The sequence below is a fragment of the Megalobrama amblycephala genome, linkage group LG23, assembly GCF_018812025.1.
Source record: "Megalobrama amblycephala isolate DHTTF-2021 linkage group LG23, ASM1881202v1, whole genome shotgun sequence".
Classification (NCBI taxonomy): domain Eukaryota; kingdom Metazoa; phylum Chordata; class Actinopteri; order Cypriniformes; family Xenocyprididae; genus Megalobrama; species Megalobrama amblycephala.
Genome location: NC_063066.1, coordinates 4,703,657 through 4,729,881, shown reverse-complemented (window position 1 = coordinate 4,729,881; position 26,225 = coordinate 4,703,657). Strand labels below are relative to the sequence as shown.

At 38.8% G+C, this 26,225-nt stretch overlaps 1 protein-coding gene across 2 annotated transcripts in view; it reads right to left on the bottom strand.

Moving 5' to 3' along the window:
* The window catches only part of ppargc1b (peroxisome proliferator-activated receptor gamma, coactivator 1 beta), a 61,060-nt gene that overhangs the window by 3,260 nt on the left and 31,575 nt on the right, over nucleotides 1-26,225 (bottom strand). For both annotated transcript variants that reach the window (XM_048175781.1, XM_048175780.1), the window contains 10 exons: nucleotides 16,552-16,737; nucleotides 13,903-14,097; nucleotides 10,713-10,835; nucleotides 6,482-7,412; nucleotides 4,982-5,027; nucleotides 4,516-4,580; nucleotides 3,012-3,546; nucleotides 404-479; nucleotides 148-266; nucleotides 1-37 (listed from right to left, as the gene is read on the bottom strand). The exon at nucleotides 1-37 is cut by the window's left edge and continues 94 nt beyond it. In XM_048175781.1, the coding sequence (XP_048031738.1) occupies nucleotides 1-37; nucleotides 148-266; nucleotides 404-479; nucleotides 3,012-3,546; nucleotides 4,516-4,580; nucleotides 4,982-5,027; nucleotides 6,482-7,412; nucleotides 10,713-10,835; nucleotides 13,903-14,097; nucleotides 16,552-16,737 (2,313 nt within the window). The remainder of the gene's footprint in view (nucleotides 38-147; nucleotides 267-403; nucleotides 480-3,011; nucleotides 3,547-4,515; nucleotides 4,581-4,981; nucleotides 5,028-6,481; nucleotides 7,413-10,712; nucleotides 10,836-13,902; nucleotides 14,098-16,551; nucleotides 16,738-26,225) is intronic.

Genomic DNA, 26,225 nt, shown 5'->3' with positions numbered 1-26,225 from the left:
CTGAGTGGGCCTCAGTGTGATCACTCCACAGCGCTCCCTACACAAGCACGCAAACACAGAGAAACATCAGCGCTCTGTTCTCCCACTCACTGCTGAGGGCATGATAAGATCAGGCAGCATCATCAACTAGACAGAAATGGAACCCACTCGTTTTTGATGACCACTTTACAGTCTTCTGGACGGCCGAAGGCCTCAAAGCGCTTACGCAGCATGGACTGAGTGAAGCTGTTCGGAAGGTTGTGAATGTAGATCACTTGGCACTTGTTCTGGAAATGCACAGGTAATTAGAACAAATACGCTCCACAGCACTTAAAGGAAATGATCAAGACATTAAATGCATCTACGCCTTTGATAATAAGGTTAGTGCTGCAACTACTAAAATCAGATTAAAAACACAACCTACCACATCATTCTCTTGTCCACACTTTGTCTTGCTCCTTTTTTCAGTTGCTTCGTGGCATGTCTCAGAGCTCTCATCGCTGAAAGAAGGACAACAGGGCTGAGTTATTCAAAATGGCTAATAAATGGAAAAAGAAAGTACTGTTATCATCTTGCTAATAGCAGAGCAGCTCAGGGATTTGTGCTGCATTTCATTTTAACCCTCTGGAGTCTGAGGCTGATTTGGGGCCTGGAGAAGTTTTGACATGCCCTGACATTTGTGCTTTTTTCAGTTGTTCATAAACATATTAATGACACAAGTGCCATTACACTGTATTCAGCACAAACTAGGCTACCATAATATGTGAGGAACATGTGTGTACATGTTTGTGTTTTTGAAGGAATAACGTTTATGCGTGGTTACTGAAAAAACAAAAAACTTAAGTCACTGATATAAGGCCAATAAAAGTATATTAAATCTGTGTTCACAAGACTTTTGGGTATTGAAGGTTGTAGACTAGAGTTTTTGCTTCAAAATTATGTACAAATTATGCTGACTACTCTTTCATTTATAACAATATACTGATTTAGTTTTTGTAAGACACTTTTTGCCAAGAAACACGGTATGCGAGGAGGCGTGAATCTCCATGAATAATGGCTCATTCTCACCTGTGAAGACAAAAGAATTGAATAGTAATGACCTGAAAAGACTTGCATATTAATGAGGCATTTCAGTCAGGTAGGCTGTGAAAAAAAAACTTCTGTGATGTCTCAAGCTCATCATGGTATATGAAACATACAGAAAAATTTTATTACAATATAAAATAATGGTTTTATATTATACTTTAAAATATAATGTATTTCTGTGATGCAAAGAGTCTGAATATAGGCTTTTAGTTTAAAAGCATGCACATTTGGAGAAATATAGGATTCTCATATGTTTATGTCAATTTTCTATACAGAGGAGTTATTTTTTATTTAATATTCATTGTTATCTCTATGAGCGCTGGTGTTTGCAATTCATACTGCAGCCGGAGGGCGCTCTGTGCATTTTAGTCCACAAATTCACCTAAGAAGAAGACGATATTCCATGAATGGTGTTTACCAATTCATACTACAGCCGGAGGGCGCTAAAGAAACAAAAACTCACTTAAAACTTATCAATAGAAGAAAACAAACAGGAATTTACTGAATGTCTTCCAGAGATCGCTAACCATGGCTTTTTCATCCAGATAAACAATTTTCAAGGCAATAAATACACGATTGAGATGATGAATGCATGTGTTGTCTCTGAATTTGCCTGTGAATAGCGCTGGCTCCGTGGGTGTGGCCGCATTAGCGGATAATGAGCTGAATCACGGACTTCTGACATGGCTCTCTTTTCATACAGATTACATAAACACAGAATGTTTGTTTTCGATTTGACTTGCACGATTTAAAACCTGACATTTCAACGTTTTGTTAGACATAAGTATGAATTTTTTGTGATTAGTATTCACTAAGTTACAGTTCATTTTCTGAGAACTATCAGATTGGACTTCGTTCAGAGGGAGATGAGAGATCACGCATCATGTTAGTTTTCTTTATTTTACAAAAAGCACAACATTTTGTTTTTACTCTGAGTGTATACAAATAAAAGGAGATATTCTATAGTTCCAATTGATGTATTACTTATGTCTCTATGACAAAAAATGAAAGAGTATTTTAAGTCTGTTTTGCTGCAATGTGAAAAAAAACCTGCAAAACGCGCCGGCGCGTTTTTAGACCTCAGAGTGTTAAAACCTCCCTCATGAATTCCAAACAGAAAGGTGTTTTGTTCCCTGACACTCAAATGATGACATATAAAGAAACAAAATGGAAATGCTAACATTAGCTTAGCAGTTGTTTGACTGTCAACAAATAGTCTTGGCAAAGAATAAATGATGTTCTGGAGGTTAACTTTTTTATTATTATTATTTTTTACATTTTTATCACTGGAAAACATGTAATGCTGGTTCTGAAAGTGATTCCATTGATATCGTTCCCCTGAGTTGTTATCGTTATAGCTGTGTTGTGGACCCTATTCTCAATTTAGAAATTAGAATGAATTTATAGTCATTGCTGAGAACGGGCAGCCAGTCTTTATGCAAAAGCCTTATTAATAAATAAATGCTTATTAATAAAAGTTTATTGAACAGAACATTAGACATCAGTTATGCAACTCTGTGCTAGCTACATTAAAATGCATTGTATGGCTTTTGTTTATTTTCAGATTAATCTTGCATTATTAAGACACTAACAATAGTCAATTATAGAAATTATTACTACATGACATCTTAACTACATTTTACTGCTGAAGCCTCTGCCATTTTGAGTGTCTTATGACGTTAGAAGTTGAAACTCTCAAAAAAATAATGAGTTCTACATGGACGTGAATGCTTTTTAGAAACTGGAATCTCATAATTATGATATTTCTGACATGGCATGAACGCACCTTCATTAAGGCAATTTATTTCCCTGAGTGCTGCCATGTTTGTGTGACATACATATGCATTTGGACTTCAATTGGCGATCTATTGCACTTTTCGAAATCAGAAATTTCAGAATTTCCGAGGTCAACAAAACGCAGCAATGGAAAAACCAGTATTCAGTACCTGAAGGAGAGTTTGCAGCTGGGTGAGGGGGGTGAACAGGAAACTGGGGACTGGGCGTCCAGCTCTGGGCTGGGAGAACGGACAGGTATGGGTTCACTGGTCTGCTCGGGACTGGGCGTGGTCAACGCAGTGGCCGAGTCGGCCTCAGTCGTTTGCTGGTAATCGGGGACCTTCGTTAGGAGCCTCTCCTCCTGTCCCTCAATCTCCCCGTTCCTCACATCCATCTCATCCTCCTCCGCCACTTCCACATGGCACTGAGAGGCGAGCGCCGCTGCCGTTCTCTTGCGACTCTCTCCCAGTCCCAATAGGCAGTAATCGTGGTCCCCGTATGCACGTTGCGATTCACCCTTAGAGTCCGTGTCGCCCGTTTGGCCCATCCTGCGCAGCTGGGCGTACAGTTCTGTCTGCTCTGGGAGCTTGCGTATGTGCGCCCGCGCCAGGCACGAGCTCTTGGTGGTGAGCTCAGCTTTTCCGTCTGGTTTGAAGAGCTCATCCTCCACTGGTTTATGAGGGGGTGTGGTGGGGGGAGTCAGGCCTGGAAAACACACACTCATTAATCACTACGACACACACATGAGCTCCACAACCACATGCCCTAGAATATCACCAAACATTCTGTTATCACAGTGCACAACAGGCAATGAACATAATTAATGAAGCTTACATCATGAGTCATATAATATTAAGTATGTGTAATATATAATAATGACAAATGAACTTGAAATTGAACTTGAAGTTATTATTTGTAGTGGTTAAGGCAGTTATCACCATTGCTATTGCTCATACAAACCCCTAAAACTAAGCATTAAAGTTCAACAATCTATAAAAAAAACCCACTACAGTTCAAAAGTTTGGAGTCAGTACCATTTTTATTTTTTTAAAGAAATTAAAACTTTTGTTTAGCAAAGGCACATCTAAAGATACAGTAAAGACATTTTTAAAGTTCTATTCTATTTCAAATAAATGCTGTTATATTGAACTTTCTATTCATCAAAGCATCCTGAAAAATATGTTTTCCACAAAATATGAAGCAGCACAACTCTTTTCAACATTGATAATAAGAAGAAATGTTTCTTGAGCAGCAAATCATCATAATAGAATGATTTCTGAAGGATCATGTGACACTAAAGACTGGAGTAATGATGCTGAAAATTCAACTTTTCATCACAAGAATAAATTACATTTTAAATGTTATTAAAATAGAAAATAGTTTTTTAAATTGTAATAATATTCTCAGTTCTACTGTATTTTTGATCAAATAAATGAAGCCTTGGTGCATTTCAAAAACATTTTAAAAATCTTACCGATCCCCAAAGTTTTGAAAGGTAGCGTAAATATAATTTTCATTATGAGAACATTCATTATTTGCTATGTAAATTGTACAAAAGCTGGCAAGCTACTAGCATGCGTGAGAACATATGAGGTGAATCAAGTGCTAACAGCTCACATGATGCCAAAAATGGCACACTTATAAAAATACCCCTGACTAAGTGCGTAATATTACCTGCTGTGCCACACAATTCCACACAGAGAGTCTGCTCAAAGGGCTTGTTGGCATACTGCGTGTCTCTGATCAGAAAAACACGGAAAGAGAATACAGAATCCATTAAACTCTTACATGGACAAGAAAAAGGATAGAGGCTCAAAAACACAATGCATCAGATTTACTGCTTTAGAGGTTTATATTTGTAGTAGGGTTTGATTGATCTGGGTTGTTTTACTTCACATCACATCTGAGCTATGTGTATGCACAGAACAACAAATGACTGTAATTGGTAGAAGAACCTCAGGGCTATTTATATACAAATTTTACTGTGAGAGACTGAGCGTTTTGTTATGTAAAAACTGCGACTCTGCAAGCCTCCTCTAGGCAATTTTAAAGATGGACGGAGTCCAATGGTGGTCTTAAACTTTAGGCCTGGAAGTGATCCAGGGCTCTAGGATAGATTAGATATGAATGGAACACATACCCATTGGATTTGGACGCCAGCGGCAGACAGAGGCAGGAGCGTTTCTCTACAATCAGAACAACAGACAGTGTCATTGTTAGAGATCAGCACACACAGTTCCTGAACTGGCTCTCTGAAGATTAAAAATGTGCTTGATGGTACATTATAGGTTTTTCAGATAAGTGTTTGGCTTCTGGGCTCTTTAAAGCAGCAGTAAATAGATGGGTTTCTAAAGAACTACAGAACAAAAACATTCTTTGAGGAATTTAAAAAGATAAAGGAACAACCATACTGTATTTTCTTTTTCAAATGTTTTAAACATATCAAGGTTTTTAGAATGCTATACTTACCTAATTAACCTTTTTATTTTATATATATATATATATTATATATATATATATATATATATATATATATATATATATATATATATATATATATATATATATATATATATATACACATATATGTAATATATTATATATTTACAAACTTTACTTTTATGTTAGATGCGATTAATCATGATTAATCGATTTGACATTAATCGATTGGACAGCACTAATATATATATATATATATATATATATATATATATATATATATATATATATATATATATATATATATATATATATATATATATATATATATATATATATATATATATATATATATGCCTGCCGTAAGATATAATAAAAGATAAAATAAATAAGATAAAATAAAAGATAAAATAAGATCGGATAAAATAAAATTTTAAAGCCTATAAGATAAAATAAAATCTAAAAAAATAAAATAAAAAAATAAATAAAATAAATAAAATATATATACATATATATATATATATATATATATATATATATATATATATATATAATTTTATCTTATTTAATTATTTCACTTGCATGCGTCAACAAAATGTAAATTCCTAAATGTTACACCACACTGACAGTGTGGACAAACATTTTCTAAATATTATTTTAATATTTATGCATATTTATTTTATTTTATTTTCTTAGCCATTCAGATGAATATCAAATTTAAATTGATATTTTATTAAATCTTGAATTCAGCAACTGAAAACATGTTCATTATGAATTATAATTTTGCTAACACTTTATTTTAGGGTCTTTTAACTAGTTGCTTATTAGCATGCATATTACTAGAATATTGGCTATTTATTAGTAATTATTAAGCACATATTAATGCCTTATTTTGCATGACCATATTCTACATTCTTATCCAACCCAATACCTAAACTTAACAACTACCTTACTAACTATTAATAATTAAGCAGTAAATTAGGAGTTTACTGAGGAAAAAGTCATAGTTAATAGTGAATACATGTTCCTTATACTAAAGTGTTACCATAATATCTATACAGTGTATATATATATATATATATATATATATATATATTTACACATTCAGAGACAAAAAGTGTCTTTTCATGTGAACTTATAGTTTAAGGAGTGAATGTGCAGTATTTTTCCCATGTGTGTTTTAAGGTGACTAATTTCTTACCGTCCCTGCAGCATGGGTTATGGGCTTCAGAAGCCTTGTGGGAGTTGGTCTTCTGGCTGCTATCAGAAGGAGGCTCAGTGGGAGGATGTTTGACCACGTTCTCCTCTTCCCTGGATTGCCCAGCAATGGGCTCCAACCGCCCACAGTTCTCACGGACCTTCTTAGCGAATCGGCTGGGGAAGGAGGCTAGACGGCGGGAACGCCTGACTGAAAAGGAGCCTTCCTCTGGCTCGGGGCTTTTGGGGCGCTTTGCGGCCTTTTGCGAGCTCTCGCAGTCTGAATCTTTAGCTTCAGCTTTGGGCTGACGTGCAGGGGAGGAAGAAACGTCAGCGCCAGGCCGAGTCACTGCCCCTCTGCAGTGGATATAAGGGGGGCTGTGCATTCTGTAAGGCTTGCTTACGTCAAAGGAACTGACTGCCTCTAACAGCTCCTTGAGCAGGGAGTGGGCTTTGATTTCCCTGCGGCGAGTGAAGGGCACCCTTGGCCTGGTCCCACTGCTGGTCTGGGGGGGCGGTTTCTGAGAGTTCTGAGGAAGGCCACGGGGGACCTGCGGGTTCTCAGGCTTGGTCTTTCGCGCCAAAGCCTCACGCTCTTTGCGATCCCAGCTGGCCTGTTTGCGTATCGGCAGGCAGTACGTGTGCATGTATTTGATGAGTTCCACTACCGAGTGCAGTTCCTTCTCTGAGGAGAACTGAGGCTTCGCTGGCTCAACGCACACCATGCTCTCACTCTCACTGCTGGAAGACTCCTCCTCCTCCTCTTCCTCTGAGTCACTGTCCTCTTCATCCTCCTCTTCCTCTTCCTCCGTGTCAGCGGAAGGCGTGTCCTCAGCCTCCCGTGCGGTGGTGAGGTGGCGGTGGAGTTCAGTGCAAAGACGACCGGTGGGCCTCACTGGTCGTGGCTTACGCTCCTGTGTGCTTGATTTGTCCTTCTGTGGAGGGAGAAGGAGACATTTAATTTAATCTTTTGATATTAAATACAGTAGAAATATAATAAAGCAATAAGCCTCAAGAGGCTGTCCATAACATGATTTTATTATGCTTGAGAGATTCTGTTTTTCATTGCGTAATGCAGAGTGTATTTGGGTGTATTGCAGAGGCTAGCGTATTTTTCCAATTGTTTTCAATGGCAATTGTTCCAATTGTTTTATAAAATGGCAGCTGCGTGACGAGATGCTGAGCATTTTTTTTACCAGTCGCCAAGAGTTGACGAATGTTCAACTTTGGGTAAAATGCAGTGCTTATCACTGTCACTTTTTACCCAGCCATCCAATCAGAGTGGAGGAGGAGCGGGACAATTACAACACTGACCAACCGCCACATTCTGCTTGTACAACGTCAACAGATGACAACAAAAAGCATAATTACAGAACAAAATAATTTAAAAGAAGAGCTAGAGCAAATATTTTTTATCATATCTAGGTGTTTTCAGCAGAGCACCTAGCATTTTAAGCTGGCTAAAAACGTATGGGTGGACACACAACCTTTATAAAAGGCTGTCAACGGTGACATTGTATAAAAGACAAGGAAGACATTTTGCATTGGAGATACAAAATAAGAAATTAAGCATTGGCACATAGATGTGTTTCGCAAAGTTTGCTGTTGTGTGAACTATCACAAAAATGAACTATGACAAAAACCCAGTTTTAGCCCTCACACAATATGATCAGCTAACGTCATTTCACTAATCATATCAGCACATGGGAAAGTGTGAACCAGTACTAGTCAGGTGAAATCACTCTATCATTATGATTGTATTATAAGAGCAGGTTGCTATAAAGGAGGGAAGAAGTGTTTCCAATCATTGTGTTCTTGTGTTAGCAATGGTTCCCTCCAATGCAAGACGTGCAACCATCATCGCTTTGCATCAAAATGGCCTCACATACAAGGAAACTGCTGCAAAGAATATTGCACCTGAAAGAACCTTTTACCAGATCATCAAGAACTTCAAGGACAAAGGTTCAACTGCAGTGAAGAAGTGTCCAGAAAGCAGCAGGACTGTCTCCTCCGACAGGTCGGGTATGGAATCGTGTCACAACCAGTGCAGAGCTTGCTCAATATTGGCGGCAGAGGGGTGTGAGCGCATCTGCACGCACAGTGAGAAAACTTTTGGGCAGTGGCCTAGTGTACAGAAGGGCAGCAAAGAAGCTATCTCTTTCCAGGAAAAAACATCAAGGACAGACTTAAATTCTGAAGGAGGTACAAAGATTGGACAGCAGACAACTGGTGCAAAGTTATTTTCTGGTGAAGCCCCCTTCTGACTGGAAAGTAGATTGTCTGGAGAAGAATAGGTGAAAGCTACCATGAGTTCTGTATCGTGCCAACAGTGATGCATCCTGAGACCATCCTTGTGTAACCCCTCCTGTTCGAACCGCACATTCTAAGTGAGACTCGAACCCAGGTCCGCCAGCATGGGAGTCAGGCGTTCTAACAAGGAGGATAAAGACCGCAGTCTCTAGCATCAGTCACTAGAGCGCCTCTTGGGATCAGGATAGTGAGGTTTATACGCACAGCTCTTACCGGCCCTCAAACCTCCCTCCCATCCGGGTCACGGCACCAATGTAACCCCTACTGTTCAAGCCACCCGTTCTAAGCTTGACTCGAACCCGGGTCCATCCGCATGGGATTCGGGCGCTCTAACAAGGAGGCTCAAGACCACATTCTCCAACGTCAGTCGCTAGAGCATCTCTTAAGATCAGGGGAGTGAGGCTTACACGCAGAGCTCTTACCGGCCTATGTCCATTATACTCACCCCACCAAACCTCACTCCCATCCGGGTCACGGCACCAATGTAACCCCTCCCGTTCAAACCGTCCACTCTAAGTGGGACTTGAACCCGAGTCCGTCCGCATGAGAGTCGGGTGCTCTAACAAGGAGGCTAAAGAAACGTGTGCACAATTCTGCCCAAAAACACTTCCAGGAATAAAGAATGGTATCTGCAAGAGCCATTTCTCCCAACTATCCAGGAGCAATCTGGTGATGATCCATGCATTTTCCAGCATGGTGGAGCACCATGTCACAAAGCAGGAGTGATAATGAAGTGGCTCAGAGATTATTACATTGAAATTTTATATCTGTGGCCAGACAACTCCCTAGATCTTAATCCCATAGAGAACCTCAATCCTCAAAAAGCGAAGGCCACAAAATTGTGATAAACTCTGAGCAATAATAAGGCAATAATGGGTCACTATAAGTCAGGTTTTGCCCTAGAAGCTGTTATCCATCAAGCCAGAGCGAATTGCAGAGGTTATGAAGAAGAAGGGTCAACACTGTAAATACTGACTTTTTGCATAAATTGAATGATTTTGCCAAAAAAGCCTTTAAAAATGCTTACCATTGTCTTCCAGTATACATTAGAAACATATTGTACAAATACTGAAGCAGCAAACTTTGCAAAACACAAAATTGATGTCACTGCCAATACGTTTGACCACGGCTACATACTCAATTATTAAAGCAACGACAAATCGGCTTCAATCAGATTTTACAGAAATCCAATCAGAATTTAATTTGTTTTACACATTTATTTTACACAGTTTTGCTGTTACAATAAATAAAATAAACCACGTCTGCCAAAACAGTTTTAGCACTGTAATGGCAGAAGTAATAAACTAAAACCATTACAGTGCCAAGCATGCTCATGGCATTCATCTATGTGGAATGTAGCGAGCTATCTTTTGTAACACCCTTACGAAATGACCAAACATGCGAACCACGCGGGGCAGCTGAAACCCCCAGAGTCTATTTCAGAGTGCATTTTGCTCTAAGGTTACTGTGACAAATGTGGCAAGGTTAGTTGCAAGATATTCTCTTGGTATCTGAGGAACTACTGCCTGTTCTTTTTAAGTAATCTCAAATTCAGTGAACATTGCCCTTTAGGCTGGGTAGAGGCTGTGGCTTCGGTATGACAGATGGCTGCACTCAACTCTAATACGACAGCGGCCTTAGCCATGGTGCAATGTGCCAAAATGGAGGGAGTGAATGAGGAACCACAGGCTTCACAGGCTTTAAAACTTTGAAGCGCAAATCCTCAGTGTGGTTTCTAAAGGCTGGCATAAGCTAATTAGGCATTAGCATTGCGGTGGGAATACGCTGCAGCGTAAACAGGTAGTGAATGGCATACGCGCTCACACTGAGGTTGTTAAATCCATTTCCTATTATGCGTCATCTTCTTTTTTTTCCACATGTTCTGAGTTTATGCTGCAGTCACTGTGGCTGGAACTTCCTCTCACCTTCAGCACAGGCCTCACGGGCTTGACGTGCTGGTTCCTGCTGCTATGGCGATGCACGCTGCCGTCTTTGTGCGACTCGAGGCCCGCAGGCACATTAGGGGGCGACAACAGGAGCTTTTTGAGCTGTGGAGGGAATAAGAGGCGAGGCATTAAAATTTGATAGTGCACGATGCATTTAAAACAGAAAGTACAAACACAATCAATCTCTGATGTATTACTTATCAAGAAAGGTTTGCATTTTGTCTTTCAGTACTCAAACACAACACCAACAGCTAGAGTGTAACGTTTAAAGCAGTTCTGTGCTCTAGCCACTGAAAGAACAGTTAGGTACTGGAGATTTAAGAAAATCTTAAATGGAAGTCTGCCAGTCCTAAATGACCAGCGCAACCAGAGAAAGCAAAGTAAGAAGCGGCAGCACTGTGTGGTTGAGTCCCTTAAGCGATTGTTAATGTGCCAACTTGGCAGGTCTGTCCATGCCTCTCAGTGTCCATTGAGGAAACTGAAGGGGTGCTGAGGGTTTCAGCTTCTGTGTACCAAACCGTTTTGGCATGCAACGGCCATCTATGCCATGAAAACATGTGCTCCACTATCCTAGTTCCTGGTGCTTCAATGCATCCCTTGTTTCGCACACAGACTGGCCTCATTTAGGGGTTTAGGTGTAACTGTGGCCATTGCCAGCAGAGGGGGCTCTCAGCTCTTGGGTAAGACACTAATACCCAGACTAAACCCTTACAATGAGACTCCAGGAGGAAGCTAAACTACACTGGAACAATTCCGTTGTTACTCAATCATCTAACATGGAAATGCATCGGTCTAGACTTGTGATTTTCAGGCACTGTTTCAATGAGAATGCAAGAAAGGTTGTAAAAAGACTAAATAATTGACGGGAACTTTACAAAATTTTGTAATTTTAACTGATGTTAACAAATTGAACCTTGTTGTAATACAATATATAACATAAAATAACTATAATAATACTTTATAGAATTTATTAATCTTGGTTTAATGATTTTTTTTTTTTTTTTTTTACAGTATATACACACTACTGTTAAAAAGTTTGGGGTCTGCAAGATTTTTATAACGTTTTTGAAAGAAGTCTCTTATGCTCACCAAGGATGCATTTATGTGATCAAAAACACTTTAACAACAGTAATAGTGTGAAATATTATTACAATTTAAAATCTCTGTTTTTCATTTGAATATATTTTAAAATGTAATGTATTCCTGTGATGCAAAGCTGAATTTTCAGCATCATTACTATGGTCTTCAGTGTCACATGATCCTTCAGAAATCATCCTAATATGATTATTTGATGTTCAAGAAACAATTCTTATTATGAACAATTTTGAAAACAGCTTAATATTTTTTGTGGAAACTGCAATACTTTTTATTTTTCAGAATAGGAAGTTCAAAAGAACAGCATATATTTGAAATAACTTTTTGCACTATGCACTCTTGCTGAATAAAAGTAAAAAAAAAAAAAAAAAAAAATCGTATTGACCCCAAACTTTTAAGCAGTAGTATATAAATAATGCATTTCAAGTTAACATTAGTTCATATATACATGAATTAATAATGAACGATAGTATATTTATAAAATAACCCATTAAAAATTGTTGTTTGTTGATGATAACAAATGCATTATTATTGCTATGTATTACTTACAATAATTAACAAATTCTGTAAAATGTTTTGTTCAGAACATTTTTCCCATTGCCTGAATGTGAATTACAGTTTTCATGAGCAAATTAAAAACAGGCAACTGGTATTTTTTGTCCTACTGGCACCACAAAAGTACTAGTCTTATTCCCAGATAAATTTAGGAATAATTTGTCCCTCCTTCAGACATCTCTTATATAATTTAGTCCTACACCCTGTAAGTTAGCCTTTTTTGGTAACTCTGTAACAAGTCTGAAAAAGAGGCAACATTATCTCAGTAATCAGATGGTGCCCTTTCATGGGCACCAAACAATGTGATCCTAGAACAATGTGAATTGTGAAAGGTATTGAGTGAAATGTAAGACAGACATTATTGTAAGTACCAGTCTCTACGGTAAAAAAAAAAAAAAAAAAAAAAAAAAAAAAAAAAAAAAAAAATCACAAAACACACATGACAAACTGGAAAAACAGCCACATTACAACAATACAGGCCAGCATTACAGGAAAAAGCAGAGAAAAAATGAGGAAAAAAGAAGAGAGTAGAAAAGAAAAGCTGTTCAACGGATAATAACTGTTATAACTGGTTTTACAACGTACACAGATTAAACTGCTGGGGTTTGTGAGCTGAGAGGGACAGATAACAACACAGCATCTTATTCCAGGAAGTGGCGACTAAAGAAAGAGATGAGCAAGAGAGAGTAGTGTCCTCTCACAAAAGAGAAAAGGGAGGAAAGAGAAGTCCATTTTGTAGAAGTCCATTTTGTCACCTGAAGGATTTAGAGACCTGGGAAGTAGACATAAGTATTTCCTTAAAAAAGTACCATGGTTTTGCCATGTTTTTTGGACACTATCATGACGGAAATGCCACAGGATTCATTGAAGTACACTACTGTTCAAAAGTTAATCTCACCAAGGCTGCAATTATTTGATCAAAAATACATCAAAACAGTGATATTGTGAAAGAAGAATCATCATTACTCATTACTCCAGACTTCAGTGTCACATGATCCTTCAGAAATCATTCTAATATTCTGATTTGCTGCTCAAGAAACATTTAGTATTATCAATGTTGAAAACAGTTCTGTTGCTTAATATTTTAGGACTCTGATGAATATAAAGTTCAAAGGAACAGCATTTATTTGAAATAGAAATCTGTTGTAACATTATATATGTCTTTACTGTCACTTTTGATCAATTTAATGCATCCTTGCTGAATAAAAGTATATATACATATATTGCCATGAAATATATCAAAGTATCCATGTTAATGTCCACCAGAGTACTTTCTTATAAGGCTGAGAGTGAGAAAATGAAAGGCCAGAAAAAAGTCAAAGCCAAAAAGTCCATATAAACTGTGTCCACGATCCACATCCCTGCCTGTGAAGAGGATTCTTGTTAGATTGGTTGCTTAAAAAGAAACAAAAAGCCCAAAATGAGAAAAATTCAGACCTGTGTTGCCTATCATACCCATGCTGTGGGGTAGTCAGAGGCCCATCCAAATCCACCTTAAACAGGAAGGAAGGGTTCTTACTAGAGATGGTTCTTCTGTCTCTGGGCTCAGTGAGCCAGGGAAAGGCTCACTGTCCAAAGGGAGGTCATCTTCCTCCTCCTCGCCCTCCTCAGGGTCGTCCCCTAGGGAAGGGAACACAGACAGACCCCCGACTCCGTCCTCAACAATGCCGTCCAGGCTGTCTGTGAGGGCAGCGAGCAGTGCCGCATTTTCTTCCTGAAACAACAAGAAAGAAATGAAGGAAAATGTTCTGCAAAGCAAAGATCAGGAGAACCTACATGTACACAATCCTTTTTTACCTCTTTTAAAGACATAACCAGTGGAGAATAACAGAGGCTATTCATAAAAGAGGGCAAAATCAGGATTGGGACACGTTGCAGGCTAGACTTGAACCTGCAAAACCCACATGATCACTATTGCACAATATATCATCACAATGTATATTGGCACTCACCACTATGCTGTGGCTTCGACTAGCAGTGAGTTTTAATCTAAGTTTACAAACCCGATTCCAAAAAATTTGGGACACTGTACAAATTGTAAATAAAAACAGAATGCAATGATGTGGAAGTTTCAATATTTTATTCAGAATACAACATAGATGACATGTCAAATGTTTAAACTGAGAAAATGTATCATTTTAAGGGAAAAATAAGTTGATTTTAAATTTCATGGCATCAACAAATCTCAAAAAAGTTGGGACAAGGCCATATTTACCACTGTGTGGCATCCCCTCTACTTTTTATAACAGTCTGCAAACGTCTGGGGACTGAGGAAATAAGTTGCTCAAGTTTAGGAATAGGAATGTTGTCACATTCTTGTCTAATACAGGCTTCTAGTTGCTCAACTGTCTTAGGTCTTCTTTGTCGCATCTTCCTCTTTATGATGTGCCAAATGTTTTCTATGGGTGAAAGATCTGGACTGCAGGCTGGCCATTTCAGTACCCGGATCCTTCTTCTACGCAGCCATGATGTTGTAATTGATGCAGTATGTGGTCTGGCATTGTCATGTTGGAAAATGCAAGGTCTTCCCTGAAAGAGATGACGTCTGGATGGGAGCATATGTTGTTCTAGAACTTGGATATACCTTTCAGCATTGATGGTGCCTTTCCAGATGTGTAAGCTGCCCGTGCCACACGCACTCATGCAACCCCATACCATCAGAGATGCAGGCTTCTGAACTGAGCACTGATAACAACTTGGGTTGTCCTTGTCCTCTTTAGTCCGGATGACATGGCGTCCCAGTTTTCCAAAAAGAACTTCACATTTTGATTCGTCTGACCACAGAACAGTTTTCCACTTTACCACAGTCCATTTTAAATGAGCCTTGGCCCAGAGAAAATACCTGCACTTCTGGATCATGTTTAGATATGGCTTCTTTTTTGACCTATAGAATTTTACCCGGCAACGGCGAATGGCACGGTGGATTGTGTTCACCGACAATGTTTTCTGGAAGTATTCCTGAGCCCATGTTGTGATTTCCATTACAGAAGCATTCCTGTATGTGATGCAGTGCCGTCTAAGGGCTCGAAGATCACTGGCATCCAGTATGGTTTTCCGGCCTTGACCCTTACGCACAGAGATTGTTCCAGATTCTCTGAATCTTTGGATGATATTATGCACTGTAGATGATGATAACAATTTTTCTCTGAGAAACTCCTTTCTGATATTGCTCCACTATTTTTCACCGCAGCATTGGGGGAATTGGTGATCCTCTGCCCATCTTGACTTCTGAGAGACACTTCCACTCTGAGAGGCTCTTTTTATACCCAATCAATGTTGCCAATTGACCTAATAAATTGCAAATTGGTCCTCCAGCTGTTCCTTATATGTACATTTAACTTTTCCAGCCTCTTATTGCTACCTGTCCCAACTTTTTTGGAATGTGTAGCTCTCATGAAATCCAAAATGAGCCAATATTTGGTATGACATTTCAAAATGTCTCACTTTCAACATTTGATATGTTATCTATATTCTATTGTGAATAAAATATAAGTTTATGAGATTTGTAAATTATTGCATTTCTTTTTTATTCACAATTTGTACAGTGTCCCAACTTTTTTTGAATCGGGTTTGTACTAAACTAGGCTTCAAATGATTGATTGATTGATTTGTTCTCTTGTCAGGCAACTAGTGTTGAGCTTCCATATACCATATTTGATGTGATCTATGTATGTATGTACATCAATGTTTATAAGTGAATAATTAAATCTGTTCTTTCCAAATAAAGTAAATGTGTCTCTTCCGAAGCCTTGGATTAAATCTCACAATTCATATGGATTACTTGAACAATGTCTTTCTGTAGTTTTTGAAGCATGAAAGTTTTGGTTTGATTGACAAAAATGATGAAAAAATATAAAAAAATATATTCAATTCATTTTGGGGGGAATTCAACCTTTAAAACTAATGTTGTCCCTATAATCTTTCCCAAATTGTGCCCTCCACCCTTCAACTTGAAATTCTTAATGTTTTGTCGGGTAGTGAACACACAAAGGCAATGAGACTGCAACATTAAGTGCACCATTCGGGACAGGGACCTTCCAAGGACTGCTGTGATTATTGTCCATCTTAAAAAAACCCAAGGACAAAAATACTAGATTTTGAATAACCACTAAATTTACATATCAATCTACATGTGCACAATAAAGGAAGTACAGATGATGGTTCCCACCTCAAATAGCTCTGGGTCTCCAGCACTGTACTGTATGGATGCAGGAGATTGATCTGAGTGCTCGTTGCACCAATGCAGCTCACTGAGGCAGTTCACTGAGTCAAAATCACTGGCGTCCAGCTGCGAGAGGTCAAAGTCAGGGAAGTCAGCATCCAGGCGGTCTGAGCAGACCTCCTCTTCCCCATACTGAGAATAAAAAAAAGAAAAAAAATGATAAGTCAAAAGGCTAACATCTAAAAAGAATGCACTCCGCTGTAAACGCTGGGAAATCAATAGACACGCCGTGACTGTGGAGATCCTGAGCTCGTAACAGTCATCTGAATTAGTACTAACCCTCAGCACAACTTCATTACGGCTAATGAACTGAGAGTTGAAAGAAGATGAAAAGCTGACCCTGGGTTTAGACACAGTTGCACATTCTTGAATTAAAAAATCCACAGATATGGGTTTACTGTGAGAGGGAACTGCTAAGATATATGTTTCAAATGTGCATACTTTAGGAATAAGTCACGATGGTAGACTAGTCACCCTACAACAGACTAGTTTTAGCTTTGATATTTAGAGTAGCTGCGCTTTATTTAACCAGCTGACTTTAGCGGTTTTCACTGTCAAACCCTCTTTGCAGGAGTTGTGCCTTTAAAACAGCGCCGGTTTGTGAGTGTTTCATGCTAAAAATAGTTTAAAAATCACTTTTCTCAAGACCCCTGCTTTCTGTTCCATGATGCTACACTCCACCGAACCGCTTTTGAACATGTGTCTGAATGGGGTCAGGTGAACTCAAACCAGTTTCATTTAGTTTAAAATAGATTTAGTCGACTAGTTGTTCAGGCAACTAGCCCACAAGCCAGTTGATTTTAAATATATATAGAGTTTCACACATCCTCAAGATGTGTGAAGAGAAAGAGAATGTGTGTGTGTGTGTGTGAGTGAGAAAGTTACAAAAAACCCTGTGCGTGTGTATGTGTGTGTCTGTGTCAGTAAGTACTGTGAGAAGGGAAGTGGTCTAAACCCCAGGGGTACAGCAGAAACCACACATGCCTTAATATCTCCATGTGAGCGAATGGAGCTTTGCATTTTGCACTCGGATCATTTGGCTAGTGCCTGTCTGTTTGTAGAGAGGATACCTGGAGGACACCTGGTGTGATGCTGCCTCGGTTTACAGGAGGACGTAGCATGAATATTCTACAGGACGGCTGCGATGCATTTTTGATGATTGCTTGCACAAATTCTCCCCTCTCTGTTTCACAAAGCTGATGATTGCACTTATTCAGTTCCCTTTATTTTCTTACACTAGGACTGGTCAAGCGAGTGCGAAAACGAGCAGGCAACTTACAGGCCGCCCTTTATGTCTGTTCACCAAAATGCTGGTTTAAAATTCAGCAAGCCACATGGAATCAAACAGCAAAGATTTTACAAAGAGAGTCTCTAGAACACCTATTACCAGCTGCTGAGCTCTGATGAAATGAGGTCACATACTGTAGCTCATACCTCTGCACCGTTTTATCCCAATCTTATTATATCTACAGCATTTTAATCTGCTTCACTAAGCTATTGTTGAAAAATTCTTCATATGAAATCTGGTGTTGAAAACAAGAGAGGCTAGACAATGATACTGATACATACACCTATAATTTATGAGTTTAAGTGATTAAGAAATGATATGCAGAACTGATTTGAATCTTTTTTTATTTTAATAGCATTTTTATTAAATCCATTAAGTCAATATATTTTACACTACACAAGCTGGGTTTAAAACAACCCACGTTGGGTTGAAAATGGACAAACCCAGCGGTTGGGTTAAATGTTTGGCCAATGTGCTGGGCAGTTTTATTTAACCCAACTATTGTTTAAAAATTACTATATGGTTGGCTTAAAATGAACCCAAAAAAAAAAAAAAAATCTGACATAATTACAGATGAACATTTATTAATAAGCAGTTTAATAAATGTTGATTGTTAAATTATTCATTAAACTTATTAATAAATGTTAATTTCCAACATATTTTGGGTTCATTTTAAGCAAGCAATACAGAAAAATATAAACAATAGTTGAGTTAAATAAAACTGCCCAGCAGGTTGGGCAAACATTTAACCCAACAGCTGGGTTAAAACAACCCAATTGCTAGGTTTGTCCATTTTCAACCCAACTTGGGTTGTTCTTAACAAAGCATTTTTTAGAGTGTACCATTCCAAATTTGGGGGTTGGTAAGATTTTTTTTAATGTTTTTTAAAGAAGACTCTTTTGCTTACCAAAGCTGCATTTACTTAATCACAAATACAGTAAAAATAGTAATATTCTAAAATATTATTACAATTTAAAACAGCTATTTTCTATTGTAATTTATTTTAAAATGCAATTTACTCCTGTGATGCAAAGCTGAACTTTAATCATATTTCTCCAGTCTTCAGTGTCACATGATCATTCAGAAATCATTCTAATATGCTGATTTGATGCTAAAGAAGCATTTCTTATTATTACACTATTTTTTAAAGGACATCACACATTTCTTAGTTGTGTTGCTTGATAATTTTCTGAAAACTATGACATTTTTTTCATGATTTTTTTGATGAATAGAAAGAATAGAATCTTTTGTAACATTATAAATGTCTTTACTGTCACTTTTGATAAATTTATTGCATCCTTGCTGAACAGAAATATTACTTTATTAAAAAAATATATGTCTGCGTAGTGTATAATAATAATGATAATATGTTATTATAAATTGTTTTGCAATCTGAATGGTCACAAATTTATTTTCATTTTTGCAATTACAAAACTGATTAGATTAGCAGAAAACTTTGAATATCGTTAAGCCTATTATTAGTCTCTAATAATGCAGTAAGATGTGGTTATGAAAGTAATGCATGTTTAAATCAATGTCAAAAGAAGCCACAGCAGTAAGGCTTCTGCAAATGCAAAGAAATAAAAATAAAAAATCCATTCCTACCTGCAGCGATTTAAAGGGACTACTTGAGATGCCCTGAAGGTGTTGTGCATGTACATGCATGTGTGTATAAATGCAAGTGTAATGAAGGTGTTCGCCCATCATCCAACACACATACAGAACATGCAAACACACACACACACACTCAGCACTCTCTTCGCATCCCCCTCACATGCCACTGACTCATCTCCGTCCTTTGAGACCCCCTCCCCAGGAGCACTAGAGCTCCGGCTAATCAATCTTTTTTTTCCCCAACCTTTTTATTCTCTCTTGCTCTCTTTTTCTGTGTTATGGAGAGTCTCAATATCAATCAATAAAAAGCTCCTTGGGCTCTGAAGGTTTAAGGTCACAAGCGTGAGTGCGGCAACGTTAGGGCTGGGCTGTATGATGGTATATACCATGAAACAGTTGAAGTGACTTTGCTATTCTGGTTATATTGTCAGTATATCAATATGAGCATCAATATATACTAAATCAATTTCAAGTATGCAAACAACATATTGTAGGCAGTGTTACAGTGATATAAAATTACACATATTGTTATATTTATACCATAAAAATCTGGGTCATACCGCCCAACCCTATGCAAATGCAAACAGAAGCCAAAAAAGCAGCCGAAAAAGCAGCATATGTGACCTCTTATCGCATGCACACGTTCCATGAAAAAGAGCAGCAGAGGTGTTGTTCACACGTGCTGGAATCGTCTGCATAACGCAGATAAAACCACCGGTTCACCCCATTAACAGAGTCGGCTGTACCCAGACCTCTCTGCATGATCATGCTATTATGAGGCGACAAAATGCAGTCACATTTTCAATGCACAAAAAAAAAAAAAAAAGATATGTCCCACCAGTTAGTGCTGGACTGATGCTATTAAATGAGCAAAAGTTAATGAGCGTAGCTGACCTACTCAAGGCAAAAGCGGTAAGGACTAATCAGTGATCTGTGTAGTTAAGAATGACCTTTCCATTCACTCTTCGTTAAAAAAAAAACTGTTCCACGAATCTCATAACAAGAAAGGTCATCACACAAAATCAGGCAGTGAGGGTAGATCTGCGTACGTATCTGACGTATAGGAGTATCCATAGCAGGTCTGAGTCCAAGGGCACACCAAGATAACTCAAAAACAAGCACGTAACAGCATATAGGTTTACTGCATCCCCTACATGTTATGAAAAGCAACTCAAGCCATGTGGTGCAGGAGTATTTGATCTCCAAAACACAACCATACAAGGTTGACCCACTGTTGACAGTGTACTGTCAGTACTTGGGCATCTTTTCAAGGTATCTGGGGAATTTCATGAATACATTTAAGGATAATTAGAGGCAAAGTATGTATGAAACAAAAAAGAAAAGACAAGAGTGACCTTTAGTTTGTTTGTCATTTCCTACTGCAGGCCGATCAAAGGCAGCACGGGCTATCTGAGATTTCTGTTATGGACGGACAGATAGACCGACTGATCTGAGCACAATTCAGTTACACGCTATTCTAGTAAAGCTGCAGGTTACTCATTCATTCCTTACATTTACGAGCTAATAGGCTCTTATCTGGGTGCCCTGTCCCCTCTGAGCCTACTGCTATCTAAGATGTGTTATATATAGCTGTTATCCTCAGTCTCATGACTGGCTCTTACACAAGCTGCTTGTGACGGGCCAGGCTTTAAATGCTGCCCATGCCAAACGCAGATGGAACTAGTGGCTCTCTCCTAAGCCTCCCTCCCCAGAAACAAAGACACAGACATGCACACATGCGGGCCTTTGAGACACATCCTGCCTGGGCTGTTAAATGGATTCCCTCACGACTCAATCCATAAAAAACCTAGGTGTAGTAGCTAGCCGGCCTCAAACAGGAAGGATTTTGTAGCACCATTTCTTCAGAAGCAAAGGGTTCACGAGGTGCACAATACATCTTGTTGACCTGCACATCCTCACTGACTGTTTGACCTTTGCCCACATGACGGTAAATTAAATAAAGATGTTAGACCGCAACTCTCCAAAACGAAACCCCAAATTGGTGGCTAAACTGAAACAGGAGCGATTAAATTAGCTCTTCGCATAGTCTTTAAAGGAGATTTCCGCCAAGGCCCATACTGCAAACCCAAATTAACAGCGGACCGATAGAAGTAGGGCAGTTAAAGGGAGATCTGGGCCACTCGTGTACAGTTGAATGAGACTGATATAAGGCAGATTCATGACACCTCATTGGCCACGTCTCAGGTCTGGCAGGAACCTTTCTTTTCTATCCCTCTAGGAATTAACTGTCTGCAGCGCACACAACCTTGCTATCCCAGCAGGCCACCTTTATCTTGCCTTTTCTGAAACCAGCCTAGGCCTTTAAATTTAGTGCTTATTGAACCCATTCATCCTTCAGACCTTTGCTAACAATTCCCATGTAGTAAATTTTCTCACACTCTCTCTCTCACGACTTTCTATAATCAGAGTTTCGCAATCAACTGTTGAGACATTGCTCGATGTGACCAAAAATGACAAAAATTCAATTTACGCCTCATTGTACTACAATTTCACCATGTTATCACCCTTAACCTCATTGAGTCAATGGGACTGACAGTATTAGATTTGGATTTAGACAATTCATGGCCGTTCTGATCCAACTTCTTCTAAATTTCCCATCTGACTAATCAGATATTCCACTTCTCGAAACTGATTTTATTAGCCGCCTACTTTCATTGGAGACATCCGCAGCAAATCTGCATTTCAACTCTCACTGGATAGATTTCATCTTGAGCTGTTACTCTCTAAAAAAACATTTCAACATTAACTTTGACAAGTTTGAGGCTGTGTACTGGAAGTTTTCTGAGAGGCAACCTAACAGCTATTGAGCCCAATTTTAATCCTACGTAATTGTTTTCAGATTAGCCGTCAAACTCAGTCTACATCTTCTAGGCTGAGACAGGTATCAAGTGCAAACCAAGGACACTGCACTGGTCCGAGCGAGACGCTATTATGCAGAATGTCTGAGAGCTAGTGCCCTCGAACGCAACCCCACTTCAGCCAGGTAGGACAGTAATGAGATCTGATTAGAAAGCGGATTCTGTGCTTAGAGACTTTGATAGACTGCCAGTTGAGTTGTGACTTCAGATTCACATAGGAAATGGAAAATAGGCTTAAATGTACAAAAAGCTCCATGTCCAAGTCCCAACTGGACAGAAGATCCATTAAAAACATTACTATATATACACATGCATCTATGTTTCGTTTAAAATAACTCCCTTTTAAACAAATTATTAAAGCAATGATTCATGGTAGTCAACATGGAAGTTTATGTCCGTTGATTCTTCTTTCTTCATTTGAACTTCTCACAGCTCTATATGTTCTTCCTGTCACATGTGATGTCTAAGGCATGACGGCCATTATTTCAACCTGATTATTCTTAACTGACATCACTTGATAATCCATAGACACTAAAGGCATGTTTGTAAGTCCTTAACAAGATTAAGAGGTGTAATAAGGAACCTAGTTAGAAGTTAGGATAGACCAAACATCACAAGAGTTAATTTAAGATTTTTGGCTGTAGTACAAAAAAAAAAAAAAATCTTTAGAAATATTTCTTAAGGTCACTCTGGCTCAGTTGATAAAGCTGGTCAAGATCAGTATAACCTAAGTCAAGAAAAAAAGTAGTAAAATGTAATCTTTCTAAGGGATATTTCCAGGTTTTCAGGTATGGGTCATTATAATGCTGCGTATATCCTCATACTGACTCAGTTCAGACCGCAGCAGTGATCTCTGGAGTTCAGTCTGTGAGGGACCCAGGTGTTATGTACTTCTGTTGATATATTAACATAAATTGATAACATAATGTTCATAACAGTCTTAATATGATCCTCTGAGAAGAGTTAAAAGATGTCTCTTTTAACGACATTAAATATGCTGCACCAGACCAATCATATGGCTGGAAAATGGCACTTCATTTATAAAGAATGCATGAATTGCATAATGTATGTGTGTGTGGGGGGAAATGGTGAGAAAGAGTGTGTTTGCTTGTTGGTAAAGAGGCCATGAGTGCATAACTTATTGGCATTTTCTGCCTTAATATCAGCACTGATGTCTAATTCATTCAAGCCCACTGATCTAAAAATAGGTGTTTTGGTTACAAGATGATCCTAATAGGACAGGCTGCTGCCAGCATTCATTTTTCCATAAAGTTATCTTAGAGAGTGAGCGACCATGGGGAGGAGTACAGGGATGCACTTAATAGAAAATCACAGCAACTGTTATTAATTTGCAGCTACTCTCATGCTCAGGAAATTTGCTATTCTTATCATGTCAGATCATCATTGTGTCTCAGATTCAGTGTCCAAGGAATAAATCTGTTCTCTAGTCCTGCAATCAAAAAATAGATTAAGGATTTGCAAAGCAACATTTATAAAAGGAATAACTTGAGTAAATGTCAGGTTGACTAAACGGTCTTAAATAAGCACTGAATAATTTGGCTGGTTTTGAGTTCTTCTGACCCTGATCAGATGAGTTTAAAAACAGCTAGACAAATCACAGAATTTATCCTTCTGCAGGAATCAAGAAAAAAAGAACAAAATGCAACAATAATCAAAGACATCCGTCTCTATTATATATGTAAACTTAAAAGACGAGAGGATACCTCAGGCCAAGATGCAGAAAAAAAAAAGAAAAAAAAATTCCCATATCCAAATATCCAAAATACATGCTTGTTTGTAGCTGTGGTAAACACTGTGAGAAAACTTGAAATGCAAAAGTAAGTTTTAATAGTCTTGCTTATATCATACATGAAAGCTATTTATAATGTGCCATCAAAAAGACTGCTAATCTACTGCAACACATGTTTGAACACATCCACCTCAATTCATGTAACAGAATTATACATATAATTATACATTAAACTGCATACATGCACATAATATTCTTGTCTTAACTCTGGCTGCTAATACGGTCATAATCTCCAGCTTAAATATCTGACGTTCAGTCACTGTGAAACCAAAGCTCTCAAGGTCACGCACAGTTCAATATGCATACCACAGCAAACACGAAAGCATACCCGGCACTGATGTAAATATAGGCACCAGCGCATACATTAGAAGTCAATGCATGCCTGCAGTACAAAAAACAAAACTGAGAAATCATCAGGAGATCCAAATGGTAGTCAGCAATTCTCTCCTCTGCTGCTAACCTGGATGTATTTCACTGACACAATGAGAGCACTAGTCTCGGGTTTCAGAGCCTTGTATAAGGTTGTTGACTGGTGTCACATGTTCCCGCATGACTGTGTAACGCAATGCAGAGACTTTGTCACAAGACTGTAGGTGAGCAACCCCTAATTATCTCCAACGGGGGTCCGCCACTTCTCAGACTGAGGTAATTTTACCTGCAGTCACGACTGTGGGTGAGGGGGGCTGCAGGACAATACAAGCACTGTTTCCAGGCAGAAACCAGGCAGCAGTATCTTAGGTAATTTAAACAGCCAGAGAGAAATATCAAACTCACCTTGATTACAAATTACCAGCTGAGCTTGATAAAGATGTGAAAGTAAAACAAGGCAAAATGCTCTCATTGGATTACAGGTAGAGCTGTTCTCATTGTGTCTAATGCGTTCAATCTGTCCAGCTGACACAGAAGGGATGAAGGGAATGATGTTCAATTACACCTGAGAGAGAAAGTTAAAAGAAGGAAGACGCAGGGAGACGAAGATGCAAAATTAGTCTTTTCAGACTTGGGTGGCCACAGACAGATCATGATGCCTGAGGAAGATGGCATCAACCCAACTTGTTTCTAATTCACTGGGAGCAGTCAGTGTCTGAGCTCTTAGTAGACGTGCATGGCTGTAATTAAATCAAAATGCTATTCTTGCTCACTCTGCTTGAGCATGAGGGCAGAAGACATTGTTCGGGATATAAGGGGCCGTCTAGAGTGACCATTCCCTGCGAGCTGGGAATAAGGTTAACCTGAGGCTGTGATGTCCTTGGCATTACTCTCCATGACGCATGATTTTTATTCCACTGTGTTCCTAGACAGGTTTACTCCAGAAAACACCAACCCCCATTTGGGAATCACAGTGGGAAAGCCTTTTTGCAGCATTTCATGCAGTTCTGCAGTGACCGTACAGAATACAGATAATGCATGCTGCATTGATAGATGTTTGGGGTGAGATTGGGATAATAGGATTACAAGTCCCTTGTTTCCATCTGTCGTGAAGGTCATGAGTCTGGGTCAAACAATAACAGCTCACGACCACCACTAGGGGCCAGGCGAAACCCCTAAGCCCTCTGTAAACAGTCCCTCCACATAACCATGTAGACAACATGTGCCTTGACATGATGGAGAACACTTTATTGATGTTATATATAGATGGCTGGTATCTATTTCAGAGCATGCACATAAACCTGCATGCAGTGTCAAGGAGAGAACCATGGCTCATAGTAAGTGGCACTTTGCCATAGGTCTTTGCCTCAGATAAAGAACCACCAATTCTCCCTTCGACTGCACCAATAACTGAGTGTGCATCTCCAAGACTAAATATGGGAAAAAAATGTCCACTGCAGTGGTTGCTCTCCAGCTGTCCCCTTAGGAGAATGTTCCGATGCAGCGAAGTGAAAAAAGGCGAGAGAGTTAAACATTAGTTCCTGAATTCCACCAGGCTAAGCACAGCATGGTGGTTATTCAAAGGGGACAAAAGAACAAGGCTAAGAGTATTGGTGCTAAAACACTGTCGTGCAGAATGTCATGGCTACCGCTATTAATC